We start from the raw sequence: 15246 nt of genomic DNA, 5'->3' as shown, positions 1-15246 counted from the left end.
CTGCACATCCCGGGTCTGAGCTCCTTCGCTGCCCCCCGGCCCTGCTCCCTTCGGGTCCCGTGGGGAACGGGAGCAGCTCCCGTCGAGGGTCCCACCCGGGAATACTCCCCCGCCGAGGGATGCTCCATCCGTCCCCGAGTGTTCCCGCGGTCCCAGGGAGCTACAGAGCCACCGGAGCCCTGGGGCAGTGTGGTCTGACCTCCCTGCACGTTTTCCCTCCTGGGAAGGTCCATGCCCAGGGAGCTCCGGTGGTTCCCAGGCTCCGGGTTTAGCTCCCTGGGGGAGGGAGGAGAGAGCTGTTCCTGCAGGAGGGCAGCCAACTGCCCTGGAAAACACTCCGCGGAATGAAGGAGAGGAAACAAAACCGAAAGTGGCCTCTGAGGAATGTTGGTTTGAGCCTCCCACCGGCGGCCTCAGGTGCTGTGTTTGTGTCGGGACCTGAGGAGCAGTGCTCCTAGGGCTGGGACGGACTGTGTGGGCACATCCTTCCTGCCCCTGGGGGAGGGAAGTGTGGGGCTTGAGATGGGGAAAGTTCCTGGAGGTAAAATTCTGTCTAGAGGCACAGGTATGTGCTGGCAGTGACTTCCAACACCTCTCTGCTTTCCTGATGTCCTTCCTTCCTGGTGTCCATCCTTCCTTTCTTCCTTCCTTCCTTCCTGGTGTCCATCCTTCCCTGTGCCTTCACACTTTCTCAGAATCTTTGCTGTAAGTCAGCACTGAGGGCTCCGTGTCCTGCACTTCCCTTTATGAATCACAGTGCAGCAGAACAGGGATACTTTGCTCCAGGACTCACATTTGTCCTGTGCACAATTCTGTTCTCCAAGGCCTGATGAATCTGGCAGACTGGGAGATGAGCAGATCTGCCTGTCGGGGGGTTGTGACTCATGCCCTGAAGCAGCTGCAGTCAATGCCAGAGGGCTCCAGGTTGTGCAGGGCTCAGGCCTGGAGTGTGGTCACAGGCTAATTTCTGTGCCTCAGGGACCATTGGGGTCCTGGTGGGAAAGTTGATGTAATGGTGTTAATTTTATCCATGGGGTAGTGATAGTTGGTGCAGCAGTTGAAGCAGCTGGTGGACAGGGCTGGGCCCCCAAATCTCACTTGGGGCTCCGTTAATTTTAAGGTTCTTAACCCATGGAGGCAGTTCTTCCCTGTGAGCTTGGGTCCCTGGAGCTTTCCCAGGGAGAATTTCCTTGTCAGCTTCCTGGCAGGTTCTGGCTCCTGTGCAGGTTCCAGGCTGGATCCTTCTCCTCCTGCTTCAGCACTGGAGGATGTGGAAGCCTCTTATAAAGAAATACCTCAAATCATTGGGAAAATGCCATTTTGGGATGGCAGTGTCCTTGTGCACGGTTGGGATGTGCTGGCACCTCCAGGGAGTTGCTGTGAGTGTGGAACAGCCCTCGCTGAGTCAGTCATGCCCATGGCCTGGAGGCTCCAGGCCTGGCTTGGCTGTGGGTCACTCCTTGGCTTGGCACTGGCTGCCTGGGGATTGTCAGGGCTTGGTGAGCAGCGAGAGGCTTTCCCACTGCTGTTCCCATGAAGTGAGTGCATCCTGGTTAGGCTCCTCCGGAACAGACGTCATTCCTGGCCGGCTCCCAGAGCAGCCCTGGCAGGAGGGGGGCAGTGGGCTGAGGGGCACTGTGTCCTTCTGGGCTGGCCCAGAGATGGCTTTGCTATTCCTGTTCTGCCTGTGCATGGGCCCTTGGGTTTCCCAGGTGACAAACCCATCCCATTTTACTCATCTGTAATTATTCTATGATCCTGTGATAATAGCAGGAGCAGCAGAGGCTGCTCGTGGAGTTGTTTGCTCCCCCATGCATCTGCAGAGGCTTTGAGTATCTGACATAGGCAGTTGCTTTATGCAGCAGGAGAAGGTGATCTGCACCTCCAGTTCTAGCCTTTTTTCTTAACATGAAATCTGCTTTTTTTAGGGTGAATCATGGTGGAGATGCAGTTGTTTTCCCATGGAATTCTTATAGCTGGCTGGCTTCCTTCTTTCAAAAGGAATTGCCTCTTTCAAAGAAGGCGATCTCTGGCTGATTCTAGACCCTTCCATGGGTTTTCACAGAAGTTGTGCTGTGGCCCTGCCGGGAGCGATGGGGCCATTGCTGGGAATTAGGTTAATTCCAGGCTCTGGGAGTGAGGTGTGTTACATAACAGCACAATTAAAGTTGGGGCTCGGCTGCTGCTGCTCTCACTCCTGGCTGCAGGGGAGGTTTGGGCCAGTTCTTGGGCCACATTTTAGTTTTTGTGGCTCTTTTGGTCTACCTTGACTTTGCCCTCGGGTGCAGGGAATGTCCTGGGGGTAAACTGAAGTCAGTATGGGGTTTGTGCACCTTCCGGGTCAGTTCTGCTGCTGCTCTTTGCTCCTGGGGAGACTCAGGTTGCTCTTAGGTTTCCCTGGGTGAGTCCTTAGCCCCTCCGTGCAGATATCTGCCTGTACAGGCACTGATTTCCCAGGCCAGGGGCTGGGTGTGAGTGCTGCCATCAGCTGTGCTGCAGTGTGGAGCAACCCGCCGGGTGTGCGTTGGGGGGAGCTGATGTGCCAGGAACGTGCTCTGCTCTGCCTCCAGCAGGGCCAGCAACCCTGCCTGGCTGTGGGGTCACCGTGTGTGTGATCCTGCACCAGGGACTGGGAACACAGGCAGTGTCTAGCCATGGTTAGAGAGAGAAAGAGAGAGCATAGAATCATAGAGGTCAGAAGGGACTCCCAAAGATCATCAGTCCAACTCCTGCCCTGCACAGGATACCCCAACAATCCTCCCTGTGCCTAAGAGCATTGATCAAACACTCCTGGAGCTCTGTCAGCCTTGGGGCCATGACCACTGCTGTGAGGAGTTGTTCCTGTGTCCAGACACCCTCTGGGGGAAGAACCTTGTCCTGATATCCGACCTAACCCTGTTCCAGTGTCCAAACACTCCTTGGGGGAAAGAACCTTGTCCTGATATCCAACCTAGCCCTGTTCCAGTGCCAAAACACCCACTGGGGGAAGAACCGTGTCCTGATATCCAGCCTAAACCTCCCCTGACACAGTTCCAGCCATTCCCTGAGTCCTGTCACTGGTCACAGATTGCTCAGCTCCTGCCCCTCTGCATCCCCTCAGGAGGAAGTCGTAGGTATCTATTCCTTTGGCTCTAAATCCTCAGTGTCACTCCTAACCTGAGGAAGGGTCTCTAAAGTGAACCCCATGTACCTCTTCTGACTCACAGAATGTTTGGCTTCTCCTCCAAGTCCTGGAAGAAGGGTGGGAGAGGATTGTATGTCCAGTGGTAAACATGATGGCTAATTTTAAGCTCTAGACATCTGCCTGCTGCAAACTGAATTGAGATCACCAAACTTATTTTATCCTAGCAGCTGAGTAACATCTGACAGCTGAGAATCTGGGTGGGATTTCACCCCAAAAACACTGGATAAAGGCTCCATGTCCTAGTAAGGAAAAAGTCTCTGCAAGAGCTGCTCAGAAAAGGCAGGTGTGTTCCTTTTGTCAGAGCATCACAGGAGAGATTGCTTGGCCAGGACAGAATTTTGGAGCCTTCCTTAAATCCTGCCTATTTTAGGGTTTTGTCACTGTTTCATAACGGAGCAGGCGGGGAAGTGGGAGTGAGGGTCAGGAGAGCTGGGAGAGAGCGGCGCTGCCACCTGCTTGGGTGCTGGATTTCCGTCCTGGGTGGTTCTACTGTGGCACAAACCTGCGCAGGGCTGTGCCAGCACACCTGGAATGAGATCCCCAAAGGTTCCTGTGGCAGCAGATCAGGTGTGCAGGGGGTGGGTCTGCGTGGGGCTCGTGGGGAGCTGCAGTAGGAGGGAGGAAGCTGCGATCGGCACTCGAGTGGGGGCAGCATGTGGAAGCTCTGAGGAGGAGGCAGGAGCTGTGAGGCAAACGTGGGATTGTGTCACTGCGCGGGATGGCTCCTCCAGCACTGCTGTGCTGGGAACAGCAGGGGCTGAGCCTTCAGCAGGGCACAGGGAGGAGAAGGAGCCTTGTGCTGGGTTTAGCCATCAGCAGGGCAAAGGGAGGAGAAGGAGCCTTGTGCTGGGAACAGCAGGGGCTGAGCCTTCAGCAGGGCACGGGGAGGAGAAGGAGCCTTGTGCTGGGAACAGCAGGGGCTGAGCCTTCAGCAGGGCACGGGGAGGAGAAGGAGCCTTGTGCTGGGAACAGCAGGGGCTGAGCCTTCAGCAGGGCACAGGGAGGAGAAGGAGCCTCATGCTGGTTCCTCTCCCACCAGGCAGGCACTGAGCTCCATCCTCTGAGCCTGGGTGTGCAAGGGCAGCGTCAGTGCAGCTGCTCCTTGTCTTGGTTAGTCTCAAGCTGTGCCAGAGGAGGCTCAGCTTGGACATCAGGAGGAATTTCTCCATGGAAAGGGTTGTCAGACATTGAAAGGGGCTGCCCAGGGAGGTGGTGGAGTCACCATCTCTGGAGGAGTTCAAGGAACAACTGGCCGTGGCACTCAGTGCTCTGGTCTAGTGGGCAGGATAGTGATGGGTCACAGGCTGGACTCTATCTCGGAGGTCTTTTCCAACCTGAATGATTCTGTGGTGGCAGGTTCCCTGGGGTGACAGGGACTGGAGCACTTCAAGCATTAGGAATCCTGACAGCATAAAAGAGAAGACAAGAATTGCCTCTCTCACGGGGGAAGTTACTCCCACAGCCCCTCCTGCGCCCGTGGCGCACGCGAGCAATGAAAGACAAGCTTCTTCCCCAGCTCCTTGGTGCAGCTCTTCCCCGTTTCTGCATCCAGCATGGAGCAGCCCCGAGAAGACACCAACCCTGTCACAAAGGCTGCCATTGAGCTGGGGGTATTTTTAGCAAAGCGTGATTCTTCTTCAGTGTCAAAGTAGCAAGTGGGGAGCGCAGGGCCCAGTGGCGCAGGAGGCAGAATGAGCTCATTCAGGCTGCAGCATCTGTTTGGGGTGAAACAATCCCCAGTGAGATCAGGGTCTGCAGCTCTCCTTGTTGGAGCTGGAGCCGTGGTAAACAAGGGCTGTGTGCTCCTATGCCAGCAGGCACAAGGGGCAGAGCTGCCTCTGCCCTGTGGCTGGGAGCTCTCACCTCAGCCTGGCCCCTCCAGCAGCTCTTTGCCCTCGTGCTGGGAGGGGATTTGCTGCTGCTTTCACAGTCTCCATCCTTAAACGTCTTCAGGCCGTGTGAGCAGCAAAGATACCTGTGCTCTTCTTCCTGCCAGTGTTGCCTCAGGCTCTGACTTGTGATACATCATCTGTGTTCAGGTGCTCAGAAGGAAAACAGACCAATACAGAGTAGAAACCAGCAATCCTTTTTGTGGGTGTTTCTGTGGCATCTCGAGCACTGGCGCTTTGTGGAAGTTCATCTTGCCATGGACCTGTTTTCTTGGTCCCGTTTTCCTAGCTCTTCCCAGCAGTTTGTTGCAGATGGGATGCTCTGGCACACAGTCTTTGGCTGTGTCCATTAGCTGATGATTCCTCATGACATGACAGGTACAGTTGCTCAGAGACTTGTGGCCCAGTGCCTGCTGTGCTGGGCTGGTTGTGGTGGTGGCTCAGGTGAGTTCTGCCATTAAGGCTGTTCACCCTCTTCTTTGGACTGTGCAACAGAGACCTTCTGAGGGAAGGAACTTCACAGGATCTGTGATTTTCTTTTTCGTTTATGACTGCGGAAACAAGAGAATTACGTTTTGGTTTTTGATTGTGGACCTGGTTTGGTTTCAGGTTCCAGAAGTGGAGAATTGCTGAGCAGTTTTTCCACTATTTGGATGTTTGATCTGTAATATTCAAAAGGGCTGCTTGTGTTTGGAAAGATTTTAATCATACAGAGTCTGAGTCCTGATGCTTGTGATAGGGATTCATCCCACAGGCCCATCCTCGTGGTCGATGGTGGAGCCTGGAGGGTGCTGAGCTGCACTGTTGGGTGCTGCAATACAGGTGTGATGCTGGGAGGGCTAGGATGGAGGAGGAATGGCAGTTTCCCATCTCCAGTGGGTGAGTCCATCACTTGCTGAGCTGGGAGCCAGGACAAGGCTCTCGGGAGGCAGTGAGGGCTGTGTGCTGCCCCTTGCTCTGCCCAGTGGTTGTTCATCTCCTTTGGGATGAGCACAGAGCTGTGGCTCTGGGCTCTCTGGGGGTTTGGCTCTGTGTCTGGGCCCTGCCTGGGCTGCAGCCCACAGCAGAAGTGCAAACTGAAAGTGCAGAGCACACTTCCCAGCTCCCTGTGTCCATTGTTCTGCCAGCTGGGAATCTGCCGTGGCTCAGGGAAAACAACCCCTGCATGGGGTGGTTGTGTGGGAATGGCCAATGGCAGCCTAAGCCAGGCTGAAAACATGGGAACTTGTTCCAACACAATTCCCTTTGTTCCCTCTCTGGCCTGCCTGCTGAGCACTGCCCCTGTTCCCTGCTCAGCACTGTGGGACGCGCTCGGCCTGCCTGGCTGAAAGGGTGAAGGGAGAGGAGAGGAGGCCTTGCTTTCCCTGAGGAGAAGCTTTGCGTGGCTGAAAGGGTGAAGGGAGAGGAGAGAAGGCCTTGCTTTCCCTGAGGAGAGGCTTTGCTTTCAGGAGTTTAAGGGAAGCTGCTTTAAACCATATGTTGTGTGTTTTAAAATGTCCCAAACTGTCTCTGCAAATGCTTGCTCTCGAGTGTGAGGACTATTTCTGGACCTGTTGCCAAGGCAGTGCCAAGCTTCTGCTGGAGGTTTGCACCATATTTCTCTTTGATTTAACTGTCTTTTGAACATGGAAATTGTTCTTGGCCCTGTCTGGTAAGTCCTGGGGACTCCTGGGAGAGACAGTGCTGTCTCCTGTGCTCTGGGGGATGCAGCAGAGGTGGATAAACCCCACACCAGGGAGCTCTGCTGGACTCTCTGAGGGGACCCAAAGGTGGCTTTAGGCTGCTGTTGCATCCCTGAAATATTTGGCCAGGAAATATCCCTGAGTATCCCCGTTCATGGCTCGGGTAAAGCACTGGGAGGCAGCGGATTGTGAGGTGTGCTGCTTCCTCCTGGCAGCGTGTGCTGGGGAGAGCTGTGACAACCAACTACGAGCATTGGGAGCATTGAAGAGATGCTGAGGTTGCTTGGGGATCGAGTGCTCATTGTGGTCAGAATCTCTGGTGCTCAGTTCCTCTGAATATGTGCTGTTCTGCTTCCTTTCAGAGAAGCAGAAGCGTTCAAGGAGCAAGGAAACGCATACTATGCCAAGAAAGATTACAACGAGGCGTACAACTACTACACAAAAGCCATAGGTGAGAGCAGCTGATGGCAATATCAATCTTTGCTCAGTACCATGTGTAAAAATCAGAGCTGGTTGCTGATTTCAGGCACACCGGTGAGGTTTCTGACAGCACATGCTGCATGGAAACTTCTTGCCTGCTTTAATTGCCCTGGGAAATGTCACCAATCGATAACACCAGTCAGGGCCAATGTTCTTAATAAGTGCCACAAGCTGTGTAACTGCTGCATTACACTGACAGTGAGTCTTGCATCGTCCCCAGATACCTGTCCCAATAATGCCAGTTATTACGGGAACAGAGCTGCCACGCTCATGATGCTGGGGAGGTTCCGAGAGGCGCTGGCAGACGCGCAACAGTCGGTCAGGTTGGACGACAGCTTTGTACGGGTATGTGGAGAGCTCCAGGCTCCTCGTTCAGTGCCTTGTCTGCACCTGCTGCAGCTCTTTGAGATCCCTTTTACCTGTCTTCCCAGGGCCATCTACGGGAAGGGAAGTGTCACCTTTCCCTAGGGAATGCCATGGCTGCCAGTCGCTGCTTTCAGCGAGTTTTAGAACTGGATCATAAGAACACTCAGGCGCAGCAGGAGGTAAGGGGGTCTGCAAATTTACCTGTCTCCAGTAGCTGCTGAGGAATCTGAGCCTGTCTTTGCCCCAGCTCTCTGAGGAGAAGTGCAGAGTGGTGTAAGGCAGCTGCCACTGGTGTCTCTGTCACAGGGCACATTTTCCTGGACTTGGTTTGGTCACTGAATTTCAAAGTGATTTTAATGCTGGCAAAAGTATTCATGTCATCTGCATTATTGGTTCATGGTCTGCAGTAGTTTTGGCTCTGACATGAGGGATTGGCTGCTCAAATGCTGCTTGGTGGCATTTCAGAGCAGAGACTGTCCTGCAGCACTGGTGTGTTCTGTCTTTCAGCTGAAGAATGCCACGACAGTGCTGGAGTACGAAAAAATAGCTGAAGTGGATTTTGAGAAGCGAGATTTCAGGAAGGTGAGATGAACCTGTTTGTTGTAGCACTGTGAACTGACAGATCTGGCCTGGCCCCTGCAGCCAGGTGTGTGTGTGTGATGTTCCTGTGTGGGAGGTGCTGTGCCACGTGTTGAAGCAGAGCTGTCTGGGGAGCTGTGTCAGCTGTGGAAGTGGCAGAGCTCGTGCTCCCTGAGCTCTGACCGCGTGACGAGCGAGGAGGTGACTGGCTCAGGCTGAATGTCCTCTGTCTCTGTTTGCTTTGCGGGGTGAGTGGAGCCATGAGTGAGCTATTTGAGGCAGATTTTGTCAGCAGCAGCATTTCATCATGCTTTGCTCCTAAAATGCCAGTCCAGGATTCTTCTCTCTCAGCTCTTTAAACCCAAAGGCAGACTGTCTGCCAGTGAGGGCCATGCAAGGAGGATGCTCATCTGTGTGGGGCATTCTCCTTACTGCTTCCACATCTTTCTTCCCAAGGGCTGTAACAGAAGGCAGCTGGTGCTGACCTGATAGAACAAGAAATGACAGCATGAAATCTGAAAGGCACCAAGCACTTCTGCACATAAACAGTTGCATGAGTGGATGCATGTAATGCCCAGGTTTGGCCCAGAGAGATTGTCTGGCACAGTGAGCTCATTGTTCAAGTCACTGACTCTTAGGCTAAGCACAAGGTTTTGGAAGGGTAAATCCCTGCTTTGTATCACCTGGTTCTGAGGAGCGAATGGAACACGTGGTCCATGTGAATGTCTTGTGTGGGAATCGCCCTGTCTATACTGCACGTCCTGGGCTTCTGCATCTGTCCCACACTTCCCAGTCCCACTTTGCTGGAGAGCCTGACATGAAACGTGATCTTTGTTTCTGGAAAGCTGCTCCTGCCTCACCCTGGAGCCCTTGGCTCTGGAGCACAGTGCTTCCCACAGCAGGCCCCCGTGATGTCACGGGCTGGGGAGCAGATGAACCTTGGGGAACAATGCCCCGTTCTCACGCAGATGTCCCCACCAGAGAGCAGGGATGGAAAAGACCCATTAGCTCACCCTGCCCGTGGCTGTCAGGCCAGTGGAAGATCAGCCCCTGCACTGTACTTTTTTGTGTTTTGTCTAGTCCAAACCGTCTCAATCTATTGAATTTCTGTCCCTCCCACGTGTCTTTATACTGCAGGAAACAGGGGCAGGATTGTCCTCCTTGGCTCTTTCTTTAGGGCTTACAGTTTAGAGGAGTTAGAGGAATGGACCTTCTATAGGTGTCTCTTGAGTCTTATGTGATGCTCTGTCACAGTAACATTGCAGGTGCTTCACAAAGCCCCTTTGAGACCAAAAAGCTGCACACAAGGAAAGTTTTCCAATGAAACGTGTCTCCAGCAGCAGTGGAGGTGGGTGCCTGCACACTCACCCTCCTGGGCAAACAGACATCCCAAGCATGGTGCAGCTATTCCAACCAGGCCTCTTGCTCTTGCTCACACCTGTGGTTTTCCCTGCACAGGTTGTGTTCTGCATGGATCGTGCTCTGGAGTTCGCTCCTGCCTGTCACCGGTTCAAGATCCTCAAGGCAGAGTGTCTGGCACTGCTGGGCCGATACCCCGAGGCACAGTCCGTGGCCAGGTGAGTGTCTGAGGGCTGGGCAGTGTCCTGCCTGCTGCCTGTGCTCCACAGACTGGAGTAAGGGAGGGAATAGAAACAAGCAATAGTCCTTCAAGCTCTGACAGGGGAGGGTTAGGTGGGATATTAGGAAGAGATTTTAAAAGGAGAGAGTGATGAGGCATTGGAATGTGCTGCCCAGGGAGGTGGTGGATTCACCATCCCTAGAGGTTTTCAAGCTGAGACTGGATGTGGCACTTAGTGCCATGGTCTAGTGACCACGGTAGGGTTGGACTTGATGATCTTGGAGGTCTTTTCCAACCCAGCTGGTTCTACAATTCTTAATGCACACTGTGGTGAGGAGTGTGTGAATTTATCCCTGTTAGTCCTCCTGGGAAGCTGCATCCAGACCCCATTCACAACCATCCTGCTGGAGCAGTTCCCATCCCTGTTGCTTGTCTGTAGCACGGGCTGGGTGAAATAACTGGGGTGCTCTGTGGGTCGGGAGGGACGGGGCAGAGCAGCCCTGACGTGTGCTGTGTCGCAGCGATATCCTGCGGATGGACTCAACGAACGCCGATGCGCTGTACGTGCGTGGGCTGTGCCTGTACTACGAGGATTGCATCGAGAAGGCTGTGCAGTTCTTTGTGCAGGCCCTCAGGATGGCCCCGGACCACGAGAAGGCTTGTCTTGCCTGCAGGGTAAGTAATGATGGGCCTGTAAAATTACCAGGATTTGGGGGTTTTAAAACCAAACACCTAACTTGGTTCTGCTGGATCAATCCTTTCTCCCTCTCTCAGCATTGCCATTCCCAGATCTCCAGGAGCAGGCAGTGTCCAGCCCTTCCCAAAGACAACCTCAGATAAAACTGAGTTGCTGGAAGCAACTAGTTGTTAGAAGCTAGAAGCTGCTAGAAAGTGTTTCTCAGCAGACTGGGATGCTTTGAAGCTGCCTCCCCTTCACTGTCTGGTCCTTGATCAGATACAGGAGCTATTAAAGCAGGTCCATGAGTTCTAGAGGAGCTCCTGACTTTCAGATCCAATGTCTGTGCGGCCAGCCTGACTTACATTTAACCCTGTGCTTTCGTGTTGCTCCTTCCCTGGGGTAGTTCTTTGACTTTTGAAATCTGTTCACGTGTATAAGCTCTCAAAAGAGCTCCCAGTTCTTTTTAATTCATAAATTCACTGCACTGTCATGTTCTCATCTTAAAAATCAGGCGACCTTTGCTCCTGAGGAAAATGCCTAGGACTGGTACTGGCTGTTCCTTAGTGCTTCTCCTGAGGGAAAGGCAAAGTGCTTCCAGCTCATTTCAGCTGCTGGAGCAAGGCTGTGACTTGGCTGAAACCAAATTCTGGGTTCTGTTTGAGGCCCTCTGTCCAGCAGAACAAGGTGTTTGCCCCCCTCACCTCTTGCCCTTACCATGGTGTATTTCCTTCCAGAATGCCAAAGCACTTAAAGCGAAGAAGGAAGATGGGAATAAAGCGTTCAAGGAAGGCAACTACAAACTAGCATATGAACTGTACACAGAGGCACTAGGAATAGACCCAAATAATATCAAAACAAATGCCAAACTGTACTGCAACAGGGGGACGGTTAACTCAAAGGTAAGGGACAGTCTCCTGGCAGGTGCCTGCCATCATCTTCCTCACTGCAGCAGTGACAAGCTGCAGACCAGTGGCTCTGGGAGGCTCCTCTGGCTGCTGGGCAGCTGCAGCTCTGGGGCCATGGCAGCGTGTCAGGGTTTTGTGCTGGCACAACACTTGGAGCAGTTCCCAACAGCCAGCGTTGGCTTCTGCAGAAACAGAACTCAAATATTTGGGCTGCCCAGAGTGGGAGGGCGAGAGGAGGGACAAGCTTCAGCCTTACCTTAGTCAGCAAAAGGCATCCCTGTCCCTGTTTGTTTCCTTCCTGGGAACGAGCAGATTTATTTTCTTATTCTTGTAAGTCATGTCTTGCTTTGGGTTTTGATCTAAAAAAGATGACCTGATTTAAAGCCCCTGGACACTTCTGCAGCTTAGCTGGTGAATTTGTCCTGCGCTATCCAGAGAAACAGTCACTCATGTGACAGTGCTGCCAATTCCCACCCTGTGTCCTCTGGGCATGTCTCCTCCTCAGCTGTCCCTGTGCTGGTCAGGAGACATTGACTGTTCCCAAACTTGGGAAGTAGCATGAGCCAGAGGCCACATAATGGATATTTTACATGGCTGTTTGTGTCTGCAAACAAATGCTGCTTTTCCTCAAAACCATTTGTAAGTATTTTTATCTTCCTGTCTGGGAATTAGTTTGGACACAGGATTACTTGGATTTTTGATTGTTATCAGGAAGACACTTGTTTTTGAGTGCATTTCTTGCCCAGAAGCACCACATAGCTCTGGATGTCACTGGCCAAGCTGCTGATTTTTCTTCCAGGGAACAAAAGCTCAGTGTTTTTTGGGAATTGGAAAAGAAGTCCTAGACACAGAAAACAGTGACATTTTCCTAGATTCTTCACCCCTTTCGATTGCCTAAAGTCATGATGCAGAATTTGTTCTCTGTTTGGGATTCACTCACCTGTGTCTGGTATTGTAGCTTAGGAAACTTGAAGAAGCAATCGACGACTGCACGAATGCAGTGAAACTGGATGACACCTACATCAAAGCATACCTGAGGAGGGCACAGTGGTGAGTACACCTGGGCCAAGGGCACCTGAGTGGGTGTGTGGGCAGGAAGGTCCTCCCTGCAGCCCTGAGGGATGGGATCACAAATCTGGAGCTTAACTGACAGAAGGTTCTGCACTGAGGGGTCTTCAATTGATTCCTCTTCATGCTGCTGAGGAGACAGGGGAAGCTCCTTCAGAGGATGGAGGTCCCTGGGTCTGACCTAGGATGGCCCTGAGCTGCCCTTAAGGGAGGGGCTGGGGACCCAGAGGGAAAGGGGTGCTCAGGGGCTGGGGACACTGAGGCCACCGATTCAAGTCCAGCCCTGGTAGGGATGGGAGGTCCCTGGGTCTGACCTGGGACAGGGTGGAAGTTCCCTGGGTCTGGCCTGGGATGGGATATGAGGTCCCTGGGGCTGAGCAGGGATGGGACTGAGGTCCCTGGATCTCACCTGGGATGGGATCACAGAATCATGAGGTTGGCCAAGACCTCTGAGGTCATCAAGTTTAACGAGGGCAAATGCAGGATTCTGCACCTGGTATGGGGCACCAGGGGGACTGCACCTGGACTGGGGAATGGGATGCTGGAAAGCAGTTCTGTGGGAAGGGAGCAGGGAGCCCTCATCGATGGCAAGTTGCATATGAGTCAACAGTGTGCCCTGGCAGCCAGGAGGGCCAGCCATGTCCTCGGGTGCATCGAGGGAGGTGATTGTCCTGCTCTGTGCTGGTGCAGCCTCACTTTGAATATTGTGTGCAGTTCGGGCACCACAATAAAAGAAAGGTATTAAGTCATTGGAGAGCATCCAAAGGAGGTAATGAAGATGGTGAAGGACCTTGAGAGGAAGCCACATGGAGTGGCTGAGGGCACTTGGTTTGTTCATCCTGGAGAAGAAGAGACCGAGGGGAAATACCACTGGATACAACTTCCTCACGGGAGGAAGTGCAGGGGCAGCATTGACCTCTCTGGCAACCAGTGCCAGGACCTGAGGGAATGGTCTGAAGTTGTCAGGACAGGTTTAGGCTGGACCTTAGACAATGGTTCTTTCCCCAGAGGGTGTTTGGGCACTGAACAGCTCCCCAGAGCACTGGTCACAGCCCCAAGGCTGACAGAGCTCAAGGAGTGTTTGGGCAATGCTCTCAGGCACAGGGTGAGGTTGTTGGGATGTCTTGTGCAGGGCAGAAGTTGGACTGATGATCCTCAAGGGTCCCTTTCAGCTCTGGTTCTGTGAAAAGATCTTATCCTGGCAGAGCTGCTCACACTCTGAACAAACAAGGTTTGGAAGTGGGAAGTTCTGCTTCCCATCCAGGAGAGATGACCTGAGACTGTGCATATTCCAGCTGTGGATAATCCCACAGTGAGGCTGGGTGAGGTGTACAAAGGAGCTTTGGGTCTGGGTATCTCCTCTGTAGCTTGGCACCAACCAGGGCCTGGTCAAAGCTCTGTTCTGATCACAGATTGATTTGCTCCTTCCCTCAGTGCTCATGAGGTTGTGGCAGAACTCTCAGGCTCACAGATGAATCAAACCCATTGCTGCAGCCTTCCTGCTGTGTGTTCCTTTTCATTTGCAGCCTTCAGTGTCTTTAAGCTCCATGTCTGTAATTGCTAAATTACAGTGGTTGGAAAAGACATTGGAAAAGACCTCCAAGATCAATCTTTTCCAGCCTTCTGTCTCTGTAATTGCTAAACTACAGTGACCAGTTAATGTGTAAGGCTGAGAGGGTGACGTGGGCACATGTCCCTCAGAGGTGAAGGGTTATCCCTTCTGAGCAGCTCTGCCAGTGTGCAGCTCTGCCCAGCTCCCACCCTGCAGCAGCTTCTGGAGCTGGTGCTGGCTGGGATCAGATCCTGCAGCTGGATAGAGGAATTATCAGGTCGTTAAAGCAGAACTTGTGCTGCCAAAGGAAATTGCAGTGTCCCCTCCAGCCCAGAGTTCAGGGTCTGTGCCAGGATTTCCCACAACAGCAGGTGTCAGGGCTTCCTGGCAGTCACCCTGTGTGGGTCCACTGCTGATTGCTCTGCTGCAGCCCAGGGCACTTCTCTTCCTTAATCCACATCCACCCAGGCAGCCTGTGCTGGGCCCCTCGGGATGCTCCTGTGAGGGACACCTTGGTCACCAGTGTTTCTTTCCACAGTTACATGGACACAGAACAGTATGAAGATGCTGTAAGAGACTATGAGAAGGTTTATCAGACAGAGAAGACAAAAGGTGAGAGCACTGGTGCTTCCCTTAACTGCCAATTTGTTGTTGCTTTCTTTCCCCCCACAATATGCTTCCCTAGGACCATGTGGAGAAGCCCTTGGAAGCACTGGGAATGGCTGTCTCAGGCCTGGTGTCTGTCCCAGCATTGAGTGATAATGTGATAATTCAGCTTGTGGCTGAGGCAATGCCCTGGGCTGAGAGTATCTGGTTTTGGTTCTTGTTTTAACTGCTCCATTGCTTTTTGAGTGGCCTGAAGTGGCAGGGCTGGAGTAACCCCTGTCCTTTGGCATTGTGCTCTTTCCAGAACACAAGCAGCTCCTAAAGAATGCACAGGTGGAGCTGAAGAAAAGCAAACGGAAAGACTACTACAAAATCCTGGGGGTGGACAAAAATGCCTCTGAAGATGAGATCAAGAAGGCTTACAGAAAACGAGCACTAATGCACCATCCAGGTACCCACAGCGGCTGGAGTAACCCCTGTCCTTTGGCATTGTGCTCTTTCCAGAACACAAGCAGCTCCTAAAGAATGCACAGGTGGAGCTGAAGAAAAGCAAACGGAAAGACTACTACAAAATCCTGGGGGTGGACAAAAATGCCTCTGAAGATGAGATCAAGAAGGCTTACAGAAAACGAGCACTAATGCACCATCCAGGTACCCACAGCAGCTCCCTGTGCAGC

General features: G+C 52.9%; 1 protein-coding gene across 1 annotated transcript in view; it reads left to right on the top strand.

Moving 5' to 3' along the window:
* The first annotated feature begins 7123 nt into the window (after positions 1-7123).
* The window catches only part of DNAJC7 (DnaJ (Hsp40) homolog, subfamily C, member 7), a 9272-nt gene continuing 1149 nt past the window's right edge, over positions 7124-15246 (top strand). Inside the window, exons 1-10 of the mRNA XM_009072206.1 lie at positions 7124-7206; positions 7456-7580; positions 7667-7780; positions 8109-8183; positions 9639-9757; positions 10281-10434; positions 11173-11337; positions 12302-12393; positions 14502-14575; positions 14874-15020. Coding sequence (XP_009070454.1) covers positions 7506-7580; positions 7667-7780; positions 8109-8183; positions 9639-9757; positions 10281-10434; positions 11173-11337; positions 12302-12393; positions 14502-14575; positions 14874-15020 — 1015 coding nt within the window. The 5' untranslated portion in view covers positions 7124-7206; positions 7456-7505. The remainder of the gene's footprint in view (positions 7207-7455; positions 7581-7666; positions 7781-8108; positions 8184-9638; positions 9758-10280; positions 10435-11172; positions 11338-12301; positions 12394-14501; positions 14576-14873; positions 15021-15246) is intronic.

The sequence above is a fragment of the Acanthisitta chloris genome, unplaced genomic scaffold (assembly GCF_000695815.1).
Source record: "Acanthisitta chloris isolate BGI_N310 unplaced genomic scaffold, ASM69581v1 scaffold12123, whole genome shotgun sequence".
NCBI classification, from domain to species: Eukaryota; Metazoa; Chordata; class Aves; order Passeriformes; family Acanthisittidae; genus Acanthisitta; species Acanthisitta chloris.
Note: the sequence above shows the minus strand (reverse complement) of the source record. Positions and strands in the feature narration are given on the sequence as shown.